Genomic DNA, 25642 nt, shown 5'->3' on the forward strand with positions numbered 1-25642 from the left:
TGAATTATACTCTGCAGACCTCCATAATGAACTCCAGCAAGAACTATTTCCAGTTTTCCATAAAAATATCCAATCACAGAATGGCTTAGGTGGGAAGTTCCAACCCCCCCCCGCCATGGGTTGGGTTCCCCGAGGCAACCCTGCTGCCCATATGGCCAGCTGCAAATAATGAAAGGAAAAATAAACAGTATTTCTGAAACTCTTTTTTCCCTGCAATTTTTTTCCACGCACCTAAGCTTTTTACAGATGCATGCTTTAAAACAACTATTATCTTATTACTGCCTGAAGTGAGACTGAATCCTTCTGCCAGCACTTGACAAATTACCAATAAGATTAAATCCACGTCAAAATTCTGTAATAACCTAAAACAGTGTAGAATGTAAATATCTAATACAGATCACTGTGACCACCATGAATAATCAAAGCAAAGTTCAAGTAAGAAACACTATTTCACATCTAAGTGTCTGAGTACACAATGGCTGAGGTTAGCAATGAAGCTTCTGAGGAAAAAGACCGAGCGTGTGGTGCTGGCACAGAAGAAAAGCACAATGGGAAGAGTATTTTATTTTTTTTTGTGAGAGATGGTGTGACATTCCTTAGTAAAACAACCCTGCCAAGCAGTAAACCTAAGGCAATTTTCTTTCATAACTGAAAATGAATGTTTCTTGCCCAGACTCAAGAGCAAATCCTTGGTTTCTATTGCAGACTAAAAAGCTCAGCTGGAGCAGAAAGTTTGTACTATTTCCAGTCATTCCATTACTTGAAGAAAAGGCTTAAGCAGTCACCAATATCTTTCCAGTTTGCACTCAGTATCATATTTGCATATAAAATCATAAATAAACGGTTATGAAGTGTCCTTTAAGGCATCTTTTTCTCCACATCAGGAAAGCTAACATTTCTGTTCATGTTTCAGAGGTGAACAGAATCTCAGGTAACCTTGCAGGCATCCACATGCTGGGCTTTCAGTAAGCACCAGATGCTCATGAGTGCTGCAGTAACATCTCCACCTGGCACCAATGCATTACAGATCTTCTGAGTTCCTCAGGGAATGCCTGAACATATACAGTTTAAGCTGTTAAATCTGTAATTTTCAATAGTGTGCTCCAGAGGACACCTACTACAGCTACAGTCAAGCAGACAACTTTCTGTCCAACCTGCTGTTCGTCCGCAGATTGGACAAGAGCTCTCTGGGCCTTATCTAAAAGGGAGTTCCCTGCGCCTAAGTGGTCAGAGGTGGAACCCCCCTTCCCCAGTCCCCATCCTCTTCTGGAAGAGCATCTGCCAGCAGTCCAGGCTGCACATATTGGATTCATCAAGTTTGTTTTGAAAACTGAAGGCTGCACTGATACATGAAATTTAAGAATTAAGCATGTGTGGTAATTTCTTTGGCATAGAAGTGGGTTATGCAATCTCCTACAGCTCTTCCTTTGATGACTAGATAAAGGGACACAAATTAGCAGACTGTCACCTTTCTGAAGAAATAACTCGAGTAGATAAAAACCCAATCAACCTCCTTGCTTTTTCTTCTGTGTTTTCTGTGTCATTTCTGCCGCTGCTTGAATACTCCTTTAGAATCATGATGTATGTAAATATAACAGCAACTCAAAGCCAATCCCAGATTTAGATTACCTTTCTGAAGTGCCCTAGGCACAGTGAAACATTTGCTAACTAAATAAAGAAAGGAAATATCTTTCTTTAAGCAGATGGCACTTCAGTACAGACCTGAGTCCTGCATTCAAGCTTAACCAAATGCTGATCTGAACACTAAACCATGTACTGGGAACAATTTCCATATGAAAATAAAATAGTCATGATTTTTTTCAATAATAAAAGGCTGAAAAAAACATCTACATTATCCCCTTCTATAACCCTCGGACCCAAAGGGCTTCCTCCTCGTTGCACCAAGTGCTAACAGCAGCAGCAACATGAAGGCATTGGGCCCCAGTCTGTAGAAACTGGAACAACAACAATAAAATAAAAACAAACGTATGTGCTGCAACAGAGAAAAAAACATGCTTCATAAAGCCTCCTTAAAGTTATTTGAAATCCAGCTGGCTCAGTAGCTACATATTTCATATTCTTAATGTTCCCAGGCATATTGCTGTACTAAAAATAAAGCACAAAAATGACATCAAAACACCGAATGTGTATTTTCACATGAGCATGCGAACCCAAAACCGCAAATTCCTTTAAAGGAGGCAGCTGTGATCCAGCATGCCTGCAATTCTGTATCTTCGATAGCTGTGAGCTCGGGATGGCCATCCCTGAACTGGGGGTGCTGCCTTGCTCCATCAGCCTGCGGCTGCTGGCAGGAGGGCCATGCCAGGGCTGAGCAGCACAGCCGGGCCTGTACAAGCAGGCGCTTCCTGCACACACACACCAGCCGGGCAGCCGCTGCCTGCCACGCCGGAGCCTCGGATGTTGCTGTTTACAGAGAACGGAGCCAGGCCGCGGCCGAGGCTGGAGGCACGCTGTCTGCTTCCGTGCAACGCTTGCTTTGTCTGGGGCTGCTGCAGGGAGCGAGGCCATGCTGCTTGCCCAGCTGTTCCTGCCCTGCTTGCGGAGGCATCGTCAGGCTCTGGGCCTGGTACTGCAGCTGGGCACCACCAAGGGAGGAGTCAGTATGTTTTTCCTCTGTCAGCTTTTGTAAGAAGCAATGAAAGCTAAACTGATTTATCAGACGTGACTGTGTGGTGTGATGTTCCAAAATCATTGCCCCAACCAGGCAACAAAACCCTGATCAGGGCACAATTGTAGGCAGCTAATCTGTTCAAGTGAAAAACCAAGATCAATACAAAATGATACAGCAACAAAGAGTTTGACCAAACCCTTCATAACACTTCTGCTTTCTGCCCCAGTCTTTCAAAATTACTGTCCTAAATCAGCTTAATGTTGTAATCCTTAAGTTTAGCAAGTATTCTGGTATTAGAATTTAGATCTTCTTAGTTCTGTAATTTTGGATTTTGAAGTACCTGCTAAAAGAAAAGAGGTAAGCCTGTCTGATATTTTAGCAGCATTCATAGTTACTAAAGACAGTGTTTGTCTGGCTAAAGCCAATCCAAACACGATGTGGTATTCCACAGTATGCATCTGCTCCAGCTTCTCCTAACATGACTTAAGACAAAGTCTAACATGAAAATGCATGCTCCATTTCCCCCTTAATCCTTACTCACACTGCCTGCTTTTCTCAGTTATCTTCTCTGCAGGGCCAAATAATTTCTAACATTCACCAGATTACTGTAAGAAGGAATTGAGTGATGAAGCACAAAGCCTCAAATCCCTCTCCCCCTTGCTCTAACGTCCCTGAGAAATGCAACAAACATTCTCTTCCCTACCTTTACTAGAGACCTAGAAACTCTCGGTCAGCACTGGCATCTCTCTGTTCTTACAATCCCATTCCTCATTCTGCTCTCGCGAGTACACTACGACATCACCTATGCATATGCCTGTGTGCCTGTGGCTAATAACTGACTGAACCTCCCCTGGTTCCTACTGAAAGACGTCTTCTCCCCAGCTAAGAGACCTTCACAAAGACTATTTCCCTCCAACCCTTGGTTAACGCTGAGATTCAGCCAATTCCTGGCAGGAAGAACTGCCTTCTCAAAGACATTTTACAGACAAAAGATGCAGCTATTTGGGGACATCCTTAAGTAGAAGGAAACTAAGAGAAGAACAGAAGAGGATGTGGAAACCTGCAAACACAACAGAGCACAGCAGAAGGGCAATAGGTACAAGGATGCATTGAGGGAACGGCCTTCCCTTCAGGCAGACCCCAGCACAATCAGTAGTCTCCACTGACACAGCCTCTGTTTCCAAAGTGTCGGCTGAAGTGTCCTCCTTCAAATAAGGAGGTCATTACAGTTCGTGTGAGGGCACACAAGTGCATGTTATCTATGTGTCAATGCAACTATTTTCCCTTCAAGGGAGGAAGCACTTTCCAGAACTTGAGCTACAAAGCTGGCTTTGATATTGAATAACCTGATCTTAGGTAGGTTACTTTGTTTCTCTGCACTTTAGTTTGGGCAGTTATACAACGTAAAAACAGTAACTTCCCTAACTTCAAAGGATATTCTGATTATTTTAAAATAACATAAAGATGAAAAAGTCAATAATGATAAATAGCAATCCTCAGTTTGCACTTATGCAAAATCCTTCTACAGATCTGGGTGCTTGATTTCAAATGAAATGCAGACATTGTTTGATGTTCATTTCTTGCAGCATGAGTGCCAGCTCAGGCATCACTCCCTGCCTTCTGCTCCAGGTGCAGAGTTCCACCCCAGCAGTGCCACCACCTGCACAGTACAACCACAGTTATGCTGAGCAGTGAGCTGGGTGAGAAAGCCAACAGGGAGATCACGGGGAGCGGGAAGGAAGGAAGATCTGGAAGGCAACACCCCTGCCAAAACAAATACACATCAATCCAGTGCGAAGGCGGCTATCAAAGCCATCAATTTGTGCTATAACACGGGCATACAAGAAATACAGCTGACTTCACTTGTATAACATGTTCTGTCTGACCCACAGTAACAAGACGTTTCAAACCAGGAATAAATATTTCAACATAAATTCAAATAGGTAATGTGGAGACATTGAACAATCTTATGAAACGGATGTTTTAACAATGCTGGAATCTGTATGATTTCTAAATTGTTTTCAGAGACTGAACAAAACCCTTCTGTATGTTAAACTACACCATATCTGTAGTTCTTCTGTTTTAAACATGTTTTCAATGTAATTATAAGAATTCTTAAATCAAACCCTAAAGTTGCCACAGCCCTGTGTACTGATCTTTTAATTAACTCTTTTAATGACAATGTACAATTCAATTTTAAGATTGGTAACTTAAGAAGATACATTTACACAAATGTTTGCTTCGAAAGGTAGAAACCAGAATGGGAAACACAGCTTCTTTAAAAATGAATACAAAGCAGGCCTCTGTCAATCTGATTTACTCAAACCCTGAACGTACCGTGAAATCCTGTTAAATGAATGGCAAAAAACTCAAGTCCCACAAAATGAATACAAATCTTTTTTGTTAGAGAAAACTAATTTAAACTTGAGAATTACTCTTTCCTGACAGGTGTGCTTGCCTTAATACATCACAAAACACAAGCAGCCATTGCCAAGGTTTTGATATGACTCATCTGGTTCCCAGCTGGGCAACAAAGGACTTTTAGATTTCAAAGATACTATTAAATTTGCCCACTTTTAATATGTATTTGTCACTCAAAATTAAGACAACAGACTTCTGATTTTTTTTGCCCATCGTTCTCACACTAGTCTGAAAAGAAATCAGAATTGCATATTGCTAAATCTATAACTGTCAATTGAAATGAGGGACTTTAGTCAACTTTATTCTTTCAGCTTGCACTATATATATTCTTTCTATTTTTCTTTCTGAAAACTCTTTGCTATAAAATTTCAAATCCATGAAAGGTTTAGAGACTATGTGCTATACAAATCAAATATAGCTACATTTCAGCAGTAAGCAGATACTGAAATTTCAGAAGGCACTATACTTGCTCACCAGAAGTAAAAAACCGCAGTTAGCAGCAGCTACTTGGTATTTGACTGTATCATAATCTTGAAAGAATGGAAAAGCTTACCCACGAAACTCAAGAGCTCCATCGTAACACAGAAATTCACTGTGCCAATAGCACTTCAGGGAATTAAGACACTGCTACTGATATAACATAACAGCAATTACAAATACAATACCACAGTGGACAAACATATAGCATACTTTTGACATCACCGTGATACTAATATGGTTTAGGTCCTGCTTGAGTAGCAACTGTAAATCACTGAATTATGTGCATTCTTGAATTCTTACACAGACTGATAACAAAATCTCAGAATTTAGCAGCTTATGCTCACCTTCCAACTGACTCACAAGTTAGCAAGCAAGTGTGCAGTCATAAAATGAACATGTCTTTGATGAACACATAAATGAAGTATGATCCTAGCATGCTAATTATTTAGCTCAGCACATCCCCTGCTATTGGAAACTTCTATTCCATAGCATGTATAACAGGGGGACCACCACCAGCTGGACTATTACTGAATGGAGGACTGTGCTCACATCTGTTCCCTGCTCTGCAAAGTCTGCTACAGACTCTAAATCACACACTAATTCAACACTGGACCAAGTTCAGCAGAGTTGGGAGCAGCTGTGCAGACATATCTTGGTACCTTAGTTTACTTATCTATTTCAGAATAGCCAGCAAAATACAGGATTTACAATTGATGAGTTTTCCTCCATCAGAAAAATTTAAACATTATTGTCTTATTAACAGTTATTTAACACTGAGCCTACTGTGAAAACTTTCTCCCCACAGCAGAGCTTGACAGTTTTTGTAAAAACAAACAAACAAAAATCACGTTTAACTGATCTGTATCAAAATAAGAAAAACATTAGCATGTCTGAGGTATGTAGCTGAAATTTCAAATCAGTTTACAAACAACTCCTTGATGCTGAATGTCCTACTGCCTTTATACACTAAGTACTCTATTTAGGGCAGGATGTAAGAAGTCTCCTATTTCTAAAGCTGAGCACGTCTTTCACGGCACTCTCTCAAGAGTGTGCCTGTACAAGCACTCAGCATGAGCTGCAAGGCCTGAGGACAGCACGCCTCCCCAAGCTCCTGGCACTGCTCTCAGGAGATGCGTAACGCTTTTGGTTTACAGCGTGTATTTATTTCACCCACACACATTTTTCGTTTGCTCCGAAGACGCTATGAATGGCTCTGCAGCTGGGAGTGCCCAATGTGGGTGTGTGCAGTGCTCTGCACACCCAAACCTATGCGTGGTGGTGAACATTTCCCATCTGCATCAGCACTGCTTGCGAGCTTGTGACTGATGCGCTGGCAGTGCTCACAAAGGCAGAGAAGTTTGAGTTACTCTGCAGTGTCATTTCAAAACTTTAACAAAAAACAATTAAGACATTTTCTATATATTCGTCTAGCCTTGACTGCTGGTGTTTTTCTGTGCTTAATTTCACAATAAGTTTTCACCAGGTTTTCTCTGCTTTCCCATGCTATCCTGAAGACAGCAGCGTCTGGACCTGCACTCAGAGGAAGAACATTGCTACATGTAATTGACAATAGTTCAATCAGCACGATTTATTTTGCCTTATTCACTGCAATTATATCCACAGAGAACAGAAATGGAAGGAAAAAGAACACCAGCTAAAGTATTTCAGTTTGTATGCACTGGAGTTTAGAAACCTACCTTCCAGGAGTTCACACTTGTGTTTTAATACATTCATACTAATCTGAGTTTTAAAACTCTACTTCTAACTACACTTATGGTGAGTTACTCCTTTAATGGGAGAAATAGAACTATGACCAAGCAACAGTCATCTTAATGGTTCCAAACAAAAAGCCTGGCTAGGGCTAGCTAGAGCACCACATATTCCTCAGATATACACATCCTGCTTGTTTCTGCACACATTGACATACACGGCTCTGAATTGTCACCCAATGATAAATGGGAATATTTTGGTTCTGCATAGGAAAGAATCATCTAACACTCTTATTTCTTGTTCCAAGTGTTACTACAGTGAAAAGTGCTTTTATGCAGGCTGCAGCAGTGCCTTGCCCTTGCTCAGAGTATATTTAGTTTGAATATGAATGTCTGGAACAAGGAATTTTTTGCTAGCCTAGGAAAATATTTACAGGCTCGCAGACTCTTCTAAATGAGCTTCATGCTACCAGCCTAAAGAAAGGCAAAATCCAGGCCAAAGTAAAAAGCCATATAATATAAATACTTCAGAAACTTTTATGAAATAACTGGCCTAGCACCAAGAAGTATACATGCAATACTTTGGAAGATTGAACTTTAAGATGCATAAAACAGTCCTACTGAAACCACCCCAATGAAACCTTTAAAGGCATTTTAAAAGTATTAAATGCTTCAGTTCAGTCTCAACGCAACTTTGTATCACATCTTAGAAAATTAAGACCTTCCTTTCTGAAAATGCCAAATATCTCCTTTGATGCTAAAATAAAAAGCTAAAGCAATACTGTCTTCCCACTTACAATTTCTCTACTTGCCGTTACAAATAGAATTTCTAACTTCTTTCCTGCCAATTAACATATAGAAGTGTAATACTCAAATTAACTGAAATAAACTAGAATAGAAACAATACTAATTAATATATTGATTCATTTCAAGCTATCAAATAAGTCAGCTGCAGAATAAATATCTTAACATCCCAAATGAGAACACAGACGATCAAAACAGGCTTCTGACCAAGAGATGCGTGAATTTTCTACACAAATCTGATTACACTCACTATTCAAAATAATCATAAAGAGAATCAAAAGACACATACCTGTTCTGGTATTGAAAGTATAAAAGCCAAAATCATATATTCTGCAATCCTCCAACAGGTGGCGTTAAAAATTGTATCTCCTCTCATAAATTGAGTCAAAATGAGAATTGCAACAAGAGAAAGTGTTTCTCACACACAAACATACACCATCACCCCCCCCCCCCCCCACATGGAATCATAGAATGGCTTGTAATGGAAGGATTCTAATCTAGGTGATCTAATGATCACCTAGTCACAACCCCATAGCCATGAGCAGGGTAGGGTTGCCAAACAATAAGTTAGGCTGCTTCAAGCCTCATCCAACTTGGCCTTGAACACGTAAACCTGCAGGGATGGGGAAGAGTACTTCACTTTGGTGTACCAAAATTATGGAGAGGATTATTCTATGAGTTACTACAAGACACCTGAAAGACAACACAGACACTGGTCATTGCCAGCATGGGTTCACAATTGAAAAGTCCTGTTTAACTAATGTAATTCCCTTTAATGCCAAGGTTACACAATTAGGCAACCAAGAAAAGTCAGCTGATGAAATATCTTTGAATTTCAGTACCATTTCTCACAGTACCCTTCTTGACAATATGTCCAGCATAAAGCTGGACAAATATATAATATGATGGGAAAACAATTGGATGATGGGCTGGGCTCCAAGGACTAGAACAAATGGTTTTACAACAAGCTAGCAGCAAATCACTAGTTGAGTTCCTCTGACTTCATTTTAGGCCCAGTTCTCTCTAGCATTTTTATAAATGATCTCAATGGAGGACTTGAATGTACACTTAATAAAGTTGCAGATTACACTAAATTAGCAGTTGTTGATTCCCTCATGCTTAGGTACCAGTGTCCACTGCAATGGAGCACTGCTAATAATTTTATTTCTTAAAATAATTTAATTTATTAAATATGAAAGTGAAAAAAATAATGCATGATTTATATCCACAACTATTTCAAAAAATACAGAAGCAACATCCCAACTACAATACGTCTGAAAAGAGTAATGCATACAAATACTTTATTCTTTCAGCTTGTACTATGAATATTTTTTCTATTTTTTCTTTCTGAACAACTCTTTGCTATAAAATTTTAAATCCATGAAAGGTTTGTGAGGAGTCCAGAGCACTGCTCTACCATAGCTAGCTACATGTATAGAGACTATGTGCTAAACAAATCAAATGTTGCTACTTTTCAGCAGTAAGTAGAATGCAAATGCTTCAAAGCAAAGAAACACAGAAAGACTCAGTACAGACATACAGTAAAAATTACAGATTGAGGAACTTATTCTTCATATTTCATACATGTCTACTACACACATTTTCATGAATTTCCTTCGCTCTAATTTGCCCTACTAACAAAAGGAAGCATTCCTGCTTATAAAATCAAAACAAATAGGTTTTTCATATCATCTTACATCCCTTTCAACAGCACAATTGCATTCACTGGTGTCCTTGCGAAGATTTCAGTGAGTATACTGTCATCATCTCCTGTTTAGATAGCAACAAAACAACAGCATTTGAACTGAAAAATCAGGAGCACACCAACATGATGTTTTCCTGTCTGTGTGGGTTCCCCTGGGTGCTCTACAAACTCTTCTCTGTTCTTTCAAGCCCATGGCTCCTGCTAGACAGAATGCCAACAGAACATCTCAGATCTGTGACTTCAGAGCATCCTGGACAGCTCAGTTCCTCAGAACAGAGATGTCTGTAGTCAGGATGACACATGCACCTTTTCAGGAGTGAGATACCCAGTGATAAAACTCCATGTTCTAATTGTATAGCTGGTCGCTCATTCACAATCCATACCCGAAGCACTTTTCGAAATTTGCCATTCACTCCATTAATGGAAAGGATGTAAGCCTTTCTAGAGAAGGAATAAAGAAACAAATAAAATCCTGATTCTCAGTAGCCTTCCACTTAAAGAGATTTTGCCTGACAAGGTGGAAGAAGACAAACTCTAGCTTCCATGAAATACAGCTCCTACCCTCAGTTATACTCCCAACAGAAGACCTGGGCAGGCTGGACACAGAGCTGCTGCTGGCGGTGGCCCCCAACCCCTAGCAGGAAGGCAGCCTGCTCCACGCATGCCTCTGGGGCAGTCTGCTGACATCTGACTGACTGAATTCAAGCTGTTTTAAGAACACTTCATCTAAAAACAATTCAGATGCTCCTAGGAGCAGCTTACTACAATTACTAAAAATCTAGAGGATTTATTTACCAGACTGTAAAACATTGCTGTTGGTTTACCTCCAGGTAATCTCCCATTTGAAGAGACACTGCATGTCATTTCATAATGACAGGACCTAGAAATTAACATGTATAAGATTTTCAGGCTCACCGTATTTTCCAGATAAAATTATTGACCAAAGACGGCCCACAGAAGACCAATGATTAAAGACCAGCTCTGCAGAGCCCACATCCCTGTACCCACCCCACAGGCCTGACTCTGCTTGGGAGGTTGAGCTCCCCGGTGCCGATGTATGCATGCAGCGCAGGGTAGCCTGCAAGGTAGCTGAGCTCACAGGGGACTGTTTCAGTCACACTGCATGTGCCAAAACCCTAAAGCTTTCTTTCAGAACTGTACTGATTTCAGAACTGAGAGTGTAAATTGTCCTAGGCAGAACCTAGGACACAGGATAAGGTGATTCATTAGCCAGTTTAGCATACAGGACAGTAACTAGTGAGGCTTAGAGAAAATGTTCAACTAAGGAGTAAGAAAAATACATGGAAGGCTTTTTGTGATCTAAATATTAATCCATACAAGTTCATTAGTACTGAACAGTCAATAATGGACCCAGTATTTATAAGCAATGTTCAGTTTTGTGCTTAGCATTTGTACTCTTAAGCCTGCCTTTCACAATTCTAGCTGTTTGTGGACACAGACCTTTCTCACTAGCCCTGTATCAGGAACAGACAAAGGTGGGGGTGGGAATTTATCTGTAGCTTCTAGCAGCACCTAGCAGCACTTTGTAACTGAGCTTTGCAGAGCTCTTGTTCCTTTTCATCTAAACTCCACTTGTTTCAACCTTCTAAGAAAAAGAAAGCAGAGTAGAACCTATGGTTGAAATAAATTAACAAATCAAATAGGAGGAACGCGACCAGCCTAACATCACATTTTACTGAAAATGGCAACAGAGTACAGTACCTTGGCTAGTTAGTCAATATAATTTGCTAGGGCAACCCACTTTGGTAATGTTTCACTGAGTGCAGTGTCATTAACTTAAAACCACAGAACACTGGAACAGAAAACTGCCTAACTTGTTGCTGGTGCTTTCCAATGTTTTATACTAAAACTTCAATTCTCAGCAATTAAATACACCAGATATGATTACTCCTGACTGAATCATAAGCATATGTAAGTCATCTGATCTTTTAAGATTTACAGCATGCAATCTTAAAATTTTAGGGGTATGGAAATAAAAGAGCTAGAAATTAGTAAGTATTCATTATTAATAATTGTGGATAAATTATTTATTAGAAGTCTACTACTACTACGTCAGAAAACCCATTGATCATGAATGTCTGCAAAAAGCATCCTGCTATATCCATTCACCTTCCAGTGAGTTCTCAACCACCTTCCTGTTTAGAATAATGTTTACTGTATATAGTAGCATCTTAATAAAAACAAAACAAACAAAAAAATAGAGCAAACTTGCCTGCTCTTCATTTCACTTTAAGAAGAGAGGAGGTAAAAATTTATCTACCACCTTTTTCTAATCTTTATTTACATGTTGAGTTCCATTCTCATCAGTCTTATCTACCTTTGCCTTGCATCTATAAGGTATTTACAATAAAGCTTCAAAATGCATTGTCACAACAGATATAGTCTAATTACATCATATTATTAAAGTCAGAAAATAGTCAGCATTTCAAAAAAATTGGAACATATATTACAATATTTGTATTACCAAAGATATCTGCATATTTTAAACTCTGAAGAGAAGGGCATAAAACATGCCAACTCTAACGAGCTGATTTCCAGTACACATGCAAATTACAGCATTAAGAACTGCACAATACAAGAAACGTGAATCACCTATTTACAGATACTAGTCAATTAATAACACATTTTTTTCACTATCTCTGAAGAAGGCAAAAAATCACTAGCTATGTATGCTTCAGAAAAAAATGTGTCCTGTCTTCATTTTAGGTTTGAAACTCAAATAAAATACTTGCTGTGTGGTACTAGAAATACGCAGGACATGTGAAGGATGACAACAGTGCTGTTCAGACAACTGTAAGTTACGCCCACATCTACTTGAAGAGTTAAGTTCTCTATAGACTCTGAAGTAAAATGCTTTAAGCCCTCTGAAACCAAGTGCAGCTATAGAGCTAGCACTTCAAAAACACATCAACACAACTGTCTACTATGCATTACTATTGCAACATTTCAAGATTGGGTTTTTTTTGTTTGTTTGTTTTAGATTCTTGTTCTTGAATCACCAGGTCATAACAAAATGATTTGTGCTAGCACAGCTCTGAAGTCACCTTGCACAGCTTTCCTACCTGGAGGACTTCAAACAGAAGATTGACAAAGCAACAGGGAATACAGTATAAAAATTGTGCTTTTTTGGTAGTAAAAATAGTACTTGAAATGTTTCTCCAATTTAAAATAAGAACATTTACTTAATATAGTTTTCTATATTTTCTAACTTTGGTGCAAAGAAAAAGCTTTGAAACATTTCCAAAATATTTCAATCTCAGTGTAAGTAAAACATTCCAATTTTACCTTCCTGATTAAGTGTCTCTGTATGAGAAAAACTTCACACATACAGCTTTCTAAGTAGGCTTCGCCTTCATATTCAAGCTCCAATTGTACATCAAAGCTTTAATTTTAAATTCAGTATAGACGCCAGTTTTATCTCAAAAGAATATATGTCTTAGAAGTTAAAACACTAAGTGCCGCTAACAACAATCTGTAAGAGATTCTGCATTTGATATATCTGTTAGTAATGAGAATCACTGTACTGAAGTTACTCAACAAGCATTACCTGTTATCTTGGGTGACTTGCAAAACCTTCCACTGATTGTACAGAAACTAAAGCTTTCACTTGAATTTCTATATAACCATCTAGAAAGATTACTAAATGTTATAATACTGTTTTGTTTGTTCCCCATAGAAACTTTCACTTCTACTTTTTCTGCCCTCATAACTTCATTTTCTTCAATGCCCCAATAAATAACTTCCTAGGAGGCATGTTATTGTCCTCCTACACACCAAGAAGTAAGCCCTTAACTACTGTCTTAATATTTACTGCTACTTTCCCACATACATTTCCATGCCTCATAACATAGCGAAGATACACTGATGACATACAGCACCTTAACCCTTAACAGTGTAAGATGTGTCTGATTTATTCCCTGCTATTTCAAGGGTATTAAGGGTAGTCCTCATGTGGATCATTCCTGCCTCCATCTTTCAAAACAGAAGATCAGACGCATCACAAAGGTCTGTAATTTTCCATTTTCTATATATCAAAACTATCAGAAGGACAAGTATCACACAAGCAGGGAAGAATGTTCATTTTCAGTGTTTTCTTACATGATGCAGAAATGAACAGCTGCTAAAAACTTTGATGACCAAGTTCTGCACTTGCCAAGAAAAACCCAGCTGAAAAAAAAAAGACACTTCAACTACAAATTAATATTGGGTGCTACTCTCTCAGAACAAGCAATCCAAGATAAGAACTGAGAGAGAACACAGTTACAACTTTCCAAAATTAGCATGACATCATCTAATTCAACTTCAGTGGAAATAGGTTGGGCCATATGCCCACAACAACGCGAGTCTAACTGTTACCTCTCGAAAGTAATAGCTAAATCCAAATGTTCTATTATTATCCTAATTAACCTGACTCCACCATGCACCTTATTAATTATATTATTTTAAAATGATAGCTTTCCTTAGCTAAGCTTCCACAGAAATCTGGTTTTAAGTTCTCACAGAAATAAATTTTTTTTTGTACCAAAAAGCTGGTCAAGAGCGACCAGGTACATTAGAAAGATAAATCAATCTATCATCAGTTTAGAATAAAAAAACCCACCAGCTTCCTTTGTTGCATGAGGCAGGAAGCTTCCTTATAACCAAATTTCAGTACTCTTATATAAGTTTTTATGTTCTCTAAAAATCACAGCCACCATTTGTTGTTATGAGGAAAAAAACACCTACACTGTTTCAACAATAATATGAACCAGCAATGCTCAGCTCTCATTGCCAGGGATTTTTCCCATGTATCCTGCAAATGCATTCCCCATCATGCAAAGACATACACTTAACGCTCAGTTGCTGTGAGATAAATTTATGCACAATGCCAGGAATGCAGCCTTAAGGAAAAAAGAAACCATAATTAAAAATGACTTTGTTGTTTTGATCCTGATGTTATTTTAACTTAAATGATTAATTACAACAATGTATCTATGACCAACGAGGAAGAACATTTATCTCTTTAGTTGCTTAAACTCTATTTAAATGGTCATTATGAATGAATGTAGAATTAATATGTTGTCTTCAAATTAAATCAGAATTTGGAAAGTATTCTGTAGACACAAGGGGCAAGTAGTTTACAAGAGTCTCAAAATAAATGTTGGACAAAGACAATAGAGTAAATACACTTCTCAAAACATTTACAGAAAGAAATAGCTGGCCCTTTTTAAGAGATGTTAAAGGGTATATACAAGTACTATCTGATCTTAAGATGGCAGGGTTCTTTTTGTGAAAACTGAAGATGTAAGAATAATGAATTTATTCAGGGGTAATTTTGCAAAGCGTAAGAAAGTATTTCCACCCACTCTGACTGAAAAGTGAAAGCTGAGGCTGAGAGCTCGTTCTTGAGCTTCTATATTTCAGGAGCCCTAAACTACACAGATAAAATCTTCAGGTCTGATACAAACAACAAGCCACAACCTCTATTTCTGGCACTTCAGAAATCAGCTAACTGAACCTTTGCAGTTTTAATATCTCAAGACTGTGAGCTCTAGACTACACAGCATCCTACAGCATTTGCAAAGTTCTAGCTGGAGGAACAGCCAATCAACCAATAACTACTTTAATCTTTCTGGATTATTCTTAAGATAGAGCAAAATAATATTATGACTACTCAGACATATGATTGTCTACCACCTGCAAATTAAGAACCAAAAAGGATTAAATTTAAGGCTTCAAAAACCAGTTTGACCTTGATCTTGTTTGTCATGTTTCTAAATATTTTGTAACAAGACAGGATGGATTTTCTGCATTTGTGTTTTGACAAAATGAGAATTAACCTTCACAAAAATAATGTACTCCATTCCACGAAGATATGGTTATGATACAAACTTTTTTAATATATCCTAAAAGGCATAAAAATTAAGTGCAACTTTTGTGAGAAGACTTCCTGAATTTTATGAGAACAATGATTTGTTGCACTTAACATGTCTAAAAATGCTAATTAACTGACTTTTAGTCTTCTTGAAACATTTATATTCTAGCTACATCTTTCAATGCACCACTGTTATTTTCCCTTCATCACAACCAAGTGATTATATGAGGTTATTTTTCATTCTTTTTCTTGGGGTTGGTACATTAACAATTGGCTGAAATCATTAGACTTCACACAATTAACCACACTCTATTCAAACATCCCTCGAAATTTATAGCATCATTAATATAAATACAGTTCTATCAATCCTAATAGCTGATTTTCTGTCATAGAAGAACTTCTCCAGATACAATTCTTTTAATATTTTATCAAAATTATAGGCGAATATACACAGTTCAGAGGTTATGCTGAAATAACCAGATTTTCCACAGGACCATGCAAGAATTTTGTCCTCATTATTGAAGCAGCAAAACTAAATCTTATAGTGTCAAAACGGGTTATAGAAAGAGTCAAGAGGGCTGGGAAAGGGACAGTCAAATTCCAGTTCAGTGAAGTTGCAGGAGTTTTTGGGGTAACCTTTTTTTTTTTTTTTTTTTTTTGATTCATCCTTCTAACTTTCTAGAACATCTACCTTCACAATGCTAAGTGTATATGGAACTTACACTGCCAAAAGCAGCCTGGTCTCCAACAAACGCCGCAGAAGAGCTTTATAAATAAAATACCAGAATAGAAAATAAGGCCATTCTTGGTGCTGGAACAGCCAATCTCCATCTCTAGCACAGGAAATGTAGGTGAACAGCTGTGCCAGAAAGCAACCTACTTTGCTTATGCCTAAATTTGCATATTATGAAAATGGAAGGCGACACCATAACATAAAACAGTTTGAGTCAGTAGAAATGTATGCTGCAACACTCCATTACAGTTGGGTGAATTAAGGACTGTGTTACACGTTTAATATGTTTTTACTCTCACTTTGCAAGTCAGGCTAGATTTTTCAGTATTAGAAGTTCAATATAAAAACTATTTGGAGATGTTATCATGCAATAAATTAACTCAAGACTGTAATTTCTACCCTCAGAGATGCACAAACCTGAGTTGTTTATAGGAATTTTGTCTCCCTACTGTGGAAGGATGGAGAGGAAAAAGGAACTACCTTTATGCTTTTTTTTTTTCCTTCCTGTCTTAATTTTCCATGCAATAGTAACTCCAGTCACATTTGGGGAGCTCTATCACTCAGCTATTACAGAAGTCAAGTAGTTCCTGTTTAGCACTGCACAGTGCTGAGCTCTGACAAAGGTTCCAAACAGTGATGCTTACTGCACAAATAGTATTATCAGGCAAAAGGCACCACACATACCAAACTCCCTTTACCCAATGCATTTTTCCAATAAAAGGTTACTTCTCTTTTTTTCCCCGTTCACGTGCCAAGCCCTCATTTTGACCAAGGTTACTTATAAAAACTCTATCCTACAACTACTTTTGAAAGCATCAATGTCATCACTAAGTGAATTCTTTGAATTATAATCCCCAAACACAAACTATTTTTTTCACATTCAGTAAACACCATCCCATTAAGCCATCTTCCTTTCCCAAACCACTTTTCTATGACAAAGAACTCTCAATATGCTGAAGCTGTTGCATGTCCATTTACAAGCCTACCACTATTCAATTTCTCTTTCACAGTTTGTATTTAGAAAAGGCTATCTGGAAGTTTAGATTAGGCTAAACAACCATGCTTCTTAATGCTTGGAAGGCAGCAGCACAGAGTGTCTGCTAGTCATGACCTTCATTCTGTAATAGAAGCTGAAGGGTCTAATATCTTGATTTGGATTGATGTAATACGTTAATATAAAAAAAAAAAGTAAATAAATAGAAAATCTAATTTGAACAAAAACTAAATCACTCAAACTAGCGCTCTTTGAATGTTAAGTCCAAGTTAACCTCTACCAGATCTCTACCATATACAAAAGGAAAGTCAGATTTCAAAGCACTATAAGACTGTTAGAATCTCTGTGGCCTGATCACTTTCTCTTCAGACTGGTTCCACTGCCCAAATCTATCCATGAAACAGGACTGAATAGATGTGGCAGACTTTCCAAACATGCCATAATTTTAATGAACTTCCTGGCTCAATTTTAAGATCGGTGTGAATTCTCCTGAATATCCCCACAGGTTTCTGAAGCTAGGCATCCAAACACCCAAGTACCCAAATTAGAGACCATTTGGAAAACATAATATGCAGTCAGCAGTTCCCTGAACAAATACTTCTCCTGTAAGCAGTTAACTCACTATTTACAGAGCATCTTGGAAGAAATAAACACATTAAACTTCATACGGAAAAGATCTGTTATCTGCCATTTCTGCTGCATACAGTTAGAAAGGTCACGTTTCATATTTTACAGTGCATAAAAGAAAAATCACTCTCTAAATGACTTCAACCATGAGATGACAGAAATGGAAATCTCTAACTTACTGTAAGGCGTTGTATCAGTTGGGTCAGGAGGTGGGAAGTTTTCAGTGAAGTTGACATTACATAAGTCAGTGCTACAACAGCAGAAGCGATATGTTCCATTCTGAATCAAAGAAGGAGTGGTTGTAACAATACACTCCTCAAAGTGACACTCCTGTGGGTCTCCTATATGGGACCAGCATCCTGTAAAAAGAGGTAAATTAAATAACTATTCTTGTAAAGGAGGCGTTAAATTAATTTTATTGCATGGATAATTTAAGCACACCTATAGAAATCAGTACCACATAATACTGAATTAAATGTTACAGTGGAGTGGAAACAGTTATCATAATTTGCTTCACGACTTCACTGCCGACCTTTAAACAAACAACTGTGTAATTTCTTTCAGAATTTACAATAGAGAAGGAGAAGAAACACAGGAAGTGGTACAGATCAACATCAAAAGTGTCTACCTGTCAACCTCAGTATGACAAAACCTCCGTTCTTGAGCCTTCTAAGCAGATGTATCCCATTCCTCACTTCTTTGATACCAAGACAACACTACCACCATCTGGTCTACAGTCTAGACAAAACTGTGACTTAGTCATCTAACAAGAGCACATCTATAATTTAGTGCTGCTGGCATAATTTCTAACAATTCCATCCTCCTCACCGTCAACTGGACACTTACTGGAATTTTCTAACACAACTTGCTTAGTGCACGCCTTCTCCTCCTACAGCAACTGTCCTTTCTCATATATGGCCAATGGCAATTAACCATTGTTTATTAATAAATGCCTGGGATACAAGGAGGTAGTGTAGGGGCAGAAGTGAGCCATCAAACTGAACTGTACGTGTTGGTTAACTAGTTTTCATTCTGTTCATACATTATACTACATTAACTTGTACCCAAATAACCAAGCAGAGACCCTGAGAATGGAAATCAAAATTCATCTTCAGCAACTGCAAGACAATCTACCCCTTCCTGTCATCACACTCCAAGCAAGAAAATAATGAATGGACAGTCAGTTGTCACAGTTTTGATCTAGAGCTGCAGTTCCCTTTGTTAACAAACATCCAATCAACATGAATGTACATTTTTACTTAGTGAGAGATTCACTTTTGAATTTATCATAATATCAACAAGTATACTAAAGACAGTTATCATCTGCAGGACATCCCTACATAAAGAATAATATGAGTTTTCTTAAACCTTAACTGTACACTGGGCTCTTTAATCTCTTTTAGAAATCTTTTTTTTTTTTTTAACTTTCTATTCATATTCAAAATCGCTAAATGGGAAATTAAATTAGTACAATGCACAAACAAAACCAATTTGGCAACACAGCATTGTCAGTTTTATTTGCTGTATTACAAAAAGCTGAAAAGTAGCAAATACTACCACACTAAGAACAAAACATAACATACCTTGTTTTACGAGATGAATGTCTCCTTCTCGTGTTTTTTCCCAAAGTCCATAGCAGGTACTACCTTTCATGCACAAAATAGTGCCATTCTCTTGGGAGATTCGGCTCTCGCTGATTCCATGGTCCTGCTGATATGGGTCCTTAAACGCACACAGCCGCTCCTCACTCTGTGCAGCTTTACACAAAGAAAAAAAAATATTTTTTGTCACTGACTTACTTCACACAATTTTAACTTTAATAAAAGGATGACTACAGTCTTCTGGAAAAATATATTCCACGCCATCCTGAACTATAAATGTTCATTCTTTAAACTGTACTCCAACAGTCAGAAATAAAAATCTTGAAGTTACTTTTATAAAGAGGACAAAAAGAAGATGTTGTAAAATTAATCTGAAAATATTTGAAGAAAATGTCATTGCATAGCCTGCATCATTTGTCCACAAGCGTATGTTATGCACATTAGCTGGTTTCTTCAGCAACCGCATGTGTTACTTAATTGTTTCTAGGCTGTAAACCAAGCTGACCTTGTTCAGAGTGGCATCCAACCCAGTGTTACCTTATCACACTGTCATGTTCCCCCTGCACTGATCTCTCTTTTTTTCCACATTTTATCCATCTGTTGCACTGACTTCTTTTTCCTCAGCAACCCGTTAATTTGGGCTATTTCACACAACATTCACAACGACCAACAGAAATACAAACAGCTGATTAAACTCATACAACTCCGACCAATGCATTTGTGGAACACTGTAAATAAGAGCAAAGCTGTACATAGATTCTCTCCACAGAACATCCAGCAGGAACATTTTATGTACAAAAAGAGAAGAAAAGTTAGTGCACATGATCACCTGTTGATTATCTAATCAAGTATCTTAAGAATTCAGACATTTTGCACACAGAATTATTGTGGGGATTTTTGTTTTATGTTGCCTTCAGTCAAAGACTCAACCAAACTGATACACATCTATCATCTTTTATCTAGGAAGTAAACACATTCAAACTACAAAGTTTTTAGAAAAATAAGTCCAAGAAAAATAAACCCCACATTTGTAGCGAATATGCTATTTAGAGGATTTTCATTCTTCACTTGGATATTATTTTATAAAATGCTTGGAAAATTAGATGTGTAACTACAACACAGTAAATGTTATTCAGAAGTACAGCTCAGCAAAGTCCCCATCTCAGTAAGAAATCATACTACACATCTCAATGATTAGACTTCATCATGTTCTTAGACTCACACAAAAGCACTGGGAGTAGAAAGATACAAGGTTGAGTAGGTGACAAGCGATAATTTTGGAAAAGTGATTCTGAACTTAAAGAAAAATTGTTGGATATTATTGTCAATTACTAAAGATACTGGATACGTGCAAAATATTTCCTCAAGAATTTAATTGTTTTGTCATTTTGCAGCATCAACTCCAAAGATGCCGTGTTTCAGCAAGGCAGATTTACTGCAAAAATACTGTTTCATTGTATTATTGATGCAGATGATTTAGTAACAGAAAGACAAAACAAGAGATCTAGATTAAGATGTGCGTCTCATTTCTAAGGCTGTTGCTATTCACTAAAGAGTCAAAACTCAATATTCTCTTATGCTGAGACAACTATAAATAGCTACACTACCAAGAAAAGCCAACTGACAGCAACACCTAGCTTGTTCTTCGGCAGCAGTAATTAAAATAGCACAGCATAGTGTTTTTTTTAATGGTCTGTAGGGCGTGTATGATCAGTAGAGCTGCACATCAGTTCAGTAGCAGTAAAACTCCCAGTGGAGGGAAGAGGAACTTCTTAAGCCACTGTAATTCAATCACTTGCAGCTCCACATAAAGTAGTAACCTAGGCCACGTTACTCATCCACCTTACTATGCACTGGCTGGTGTACAATATATCCTTTACACCTGTAACTTGGGTTTTGAGGCAATAAACATTGATTACAAAGCAGGAATTTTACGTTGAGAAACTCAGTTGCACAAATTTCACATCTAACTTCTTCTTCCTAAACGAGTAGAATTAGTTGAGTTTACGAGGACAAGAAGGTCATATTTTAAGATCTATCATGTGCTGCCTCAAGCAGCCTTTGCCAGTAGCACGCAGTAGTTTTATTCTCAGGAACAGCTGAGTATGCCAGGCGTGAAGCATCTGTCCTACATTCCCTGCTCCACGACACAGGACTGGACAAGAAACAATGTAGAAAAGGGTAGCAGTCCACTACAGCAAGAGGAGTTGTTTAACTTGAAAAATCAAAAAGGAAAAAGATTATCATTGAGATTATCAATTTCAAGAGGGAATGGGACAGTACTACAGCTTCTTGTGAAACACCATGTATCTGCTCCAAGGGACATTATGAATGTTTTTAAATCAGTTGAGTGCAATAGCAGAATGGGATGAAGGTCACTCCTGTTGTTGCTGTTTACAGACTGCTCAAATTGCTACAAGTTGAGTTTTTATGATTTGTCCTTATTGGGAAAAATAGATTAAAAAGGACAGAAATTACAAAGTAATTTGGTTACTAAAATCAGACGTATTTGGTTATCAAAAGCCTGTTTTCTTTTCCTGTGTGTTGTTTTGTTTATTAAACATAATTTTGGGAGGAAAACAAAAATTCTATGGAATTCCAGGAAAAGTCCACTTTCATAATACCTCAATTGATTAAAAACAAAACAAAACAAACAAAAAACAAGCAAACAAACAAAAAACAACTACCTTTCCCTGAACTAAGGGGAATTTTTTCTTATTTTATTTTTTGCTTTCCATGCACAGATATATACGGTATAGTTATATGCAGCACGTCCTGAGGCACAGATCACTTTAACTATCATTTTTTCTGGACTTTCCACTTTCTAGCTATCTATCAGTATCATGTTTCAGAGGTAAGAACTTGATGAAATGACTTGAAAATACACAAGTGGTTAACTGTTACGCTTGATGCTGTCCAACCACTCACTACAAAACATGATCAAATGATCATCACTACCAAAGGCACTTCTGATTTGAAGAAAATGTACTGCCCCACAATATCTGCATAGTAAGGAAGAGGTAAGCTTGAGAAAATGATAGCATGTAAGCGACTGTCTTTATCAGTTTTCTAGCACACCAACAAGGATGCAAGTTCACTTGCCACAGTTTAATGTCAGATGATCTCAGTGGGAAACTTTTCCAACACAAATAAAGGTTACGCACCCACGAACTAGAGTTTTCATCCTGACCTCTGCACATTCATGCTTCGATTATAACTGAGAATAGCACAGCCCCTATGGGAGCAGTACCCACCGCAATACTCTGCTGACCTCTGCCCCCTCCCTGATGGCTTGGAACATCTGGAGAACAGGAGGTTTCTTTCTATGGTCTCTGTAGGTTCATTGTTGAAGCTCTAATGCCAAGGAGAATTGGGTGGGACACTCAGATCTCAAGAAACGATCCGGAAGAACCACAGAATAGATGAGTCACTTCAATTTCCTTGCACGGTTTCTGCACATTCCTTCTCTGGGAATCTAGTAATATGGTTTCGCTATGCCAGTCAGTGGAACAAGTCAGCTCCAAAAACTTCTAGTATCGGAAAACTTGAAGTCAGGCCCTGGAAGCAGTCACTAACATAGGTGGGTTTGCCTAAAACCTTCCTTCCTCAAAAATGGAGATACTGCTAAAAAGATACACAAGGGTGCTGGGTGTCTATTCTAAGCTCTATTTCAAGGGAACTCATAGTCTTCAAGCTCAATGCTGCTGCTCCTCTGTCTGTAGGTATGTTCCTCATGGCCAACCCCCATATGTCAGCTTCAGCCAGTTCAGGAACCAAAAGCTGAGCCAGGTGCAGACTGAGCTGGGCCTCAGGCACCTGTCTGCATCTTCAAACCAGCAAAATGCAGAGGCCATTCACAGGTCAAGCTAAGCAGCATCTTCCCAGACTAGAAATGCCCAGCACTGCATTCTGCTAACAAGCCCGACACCTAGCACCAAAGCAAGTGGTGGAACAGGCTACCAAGGGTGCCCGTAGCACTGCTGAGGTCATCTTTCAGAGCTCTGCTCTCATGAAGAGATACCACATAGCAACTTTGCCACAGCCCCCTTCAAGTCTTTTTCCATCTTCCTACTCCTATACAAGCTAAGCATCAAGAAAACAACTGCACTAAAACCATTTATCTACTCTGCAGTTTTTCTAATGAATGAGAAAGTCTACAACAACTCTTCCATCACCAGGGTTGAAACAAAACAAAGAGAAAAGAATGCCGAATACATGTATATTCTTCCAAAGATTCTAAACCTACTGGATCAAATGAACAGCTTTTTTTGGTTGAGAGATGAGAGGGGAAGACTCCTCTGGAGAGAGTTCACTGTACTTAAATCACAACTATCTGATTAATCGGTATGCAATAGAAGTAATAATTTCCATATTTCTAAAATTACAAAGAAAAGGAGTAAGTCACATTAAAGGCTACCTCCAAAATGGGAAAACAAACAAACAAACAAACACCTTGTTTTTGGTTTTTTTTTAAGCATACAAGAAAGAAGGATTTTTGAGACTTACACTATTTAAAAAAATGTGAATGTTATAGTAAAATATATTTCTTTGCCATATGGAACTCATACATCCAAACCTTTCCTAATTCACTTTCAATAACAGATGCAGTGACATCCTTAAACAAATGACAATTGAGTGCTTACATGTCACAAACTACTGAAAAATTTGCCACCACAGACAACTGGAAATAGATGGGGCTAATGCTGAAAGGGCCAAAAGAGTACAATTCGAACAACCACTAAAAAAGAACTATTATGAAATGCCTATTTTCCATTTCTCTTGAACTTACATGACAGACAAACCATAACAAAATAATTTAATAAAAATAATTAAGTTACCTCAAAATTCAATTCTTTCATCCAGGATGGATTTCCAACAAAAACAAGAATGAGAGGCACCATTCCCAAAAAGTGGAGCAAGTGATTTACACCCCCTTATCACAGAAAGGGAAAGAAGAAAAAAGTTGGTTTTCCCAGCCCATCTTACATTTCTATTTCATGCAAAAATGAACTTTACAAAGCCAGTTTCAAAATTTCATGCTTAAAATATGAGCAACATTAAACTGGGTGTTTGAATAAGTAATCTAAGAAACACTACGTGTACTCAGCTTTCTTGTTCAGCTATTGTTACTGCCGCACCTGATGATCACACACAGTTTTAACAGACTTAACTTTTAGAAGGCACCAAAATCCCACTGTCATATTCTGCCAGAAGAACGGGGAATCAGACCAACTTAAGCTACTTTTCTAAGTTTCGGAAGGAAGTGTGAATAAACAATAGTATCCCTTGATCATTCTTTTACTTTCGCTATGTTTTGCAGTGGGAAGACGTATTTCTGGACAGAAAAGATTTAAAATAAATTAACAAGTGTATCTACTGTGTCAGAAATCTTACCTGCTATGAATGATGCATCTACACTACAATGAATTTAAACAAACATATGCATTGGTGTTGCTTATAATGTGTTAATACACTCAGTCTTTTGAAATTATCTTGTGTTATTGGAGAACATAACTACTGAAAACAACTACAAAGAAATACCAGAAGTTACAGGAATCTAACTGCAAATCCTTAAAACATGACTCATGTTTTTATTAATAGCATAGGAAGTTGGTTCCATTAGTATTTAATCAACATTTCCTGTCCTTACATCTATTCAACATTGTATATGGAACTCATATCAAGTGCAAAGGGAAGGGGAAAGGAAAAAAATGCTATAGAGAATTATTTTACTCCCTGTTCTAATTACCAACACCAAAATTTTCAGCTCCACAATTAACGTCAGACAATGCATTTCACAACGTTGAAACCACGAATAAAAGAATCAGAGGTAGTTACATGAAGTTAAATTTGCATGTAACTGCAGCAAACAGACTCGCTGGCATCAGAGATACAGAGATACAATTTTGGTAATTGAGTCCAACTGCCTTTGCGACCACATAGGCGTGGACTCGGAAATAAAAAACTAAATCAAAATGAAAGAAAAGGGTTCTGAACATTTGGTTGCTTTTAATAGGATTTCTTTAAATGTAGGCCACTGCAGATTTAACTGGGAACCTCA

The 25642-nt window shown here is 37.9% G+C and overlaps 1 protein-coding gene across 2 annotated transcripts in view; it reads right to left on the reverse strand.

Annotated features, from left to right (window-relative positions):
- Positions 1-25642, reverse strand: part of BMPR2 (bone morphogenetic protein receptor type 2) — a 95108-nt gene that overhangs the window by 27791 nt on the left and 41675 nt on the right. For both annotated transcript variants that reach the window (XM_065751075.1, XM_065751076.1), the window contains exons 2-3: positions 19564-19737; positions 18160-18339 (exon numbers count right to left, since the gene is read on the reverse strand). In XM_065751075.1, coding sequence (XP_065607147.1) covers positions 18160-18339; positions 19564-19737 — 354 coding nt within the window. The remainder of the gene's footprint in view (positions 1-18159; positions 18340-19563; positions 19738-25642) is intronic.

Source organism: Cyrtonyx montezumae, unplaced genomic scaffold (genome assembly GCF_038088225.1).
Source record: "Cyrtonyx montezumae isolate F1298 unplaced genomic scaffold, pur_monq_1.0 scaffold_7, whole genome shotgun sequence".
Taxonomy (NCBI): domain Eukaryota; kingdom Metazoa; phylum Chordata; class Aves; order Galliformes; family Odontophoridae; genus Cyrtonyx; species Cyrtonyx montezumae.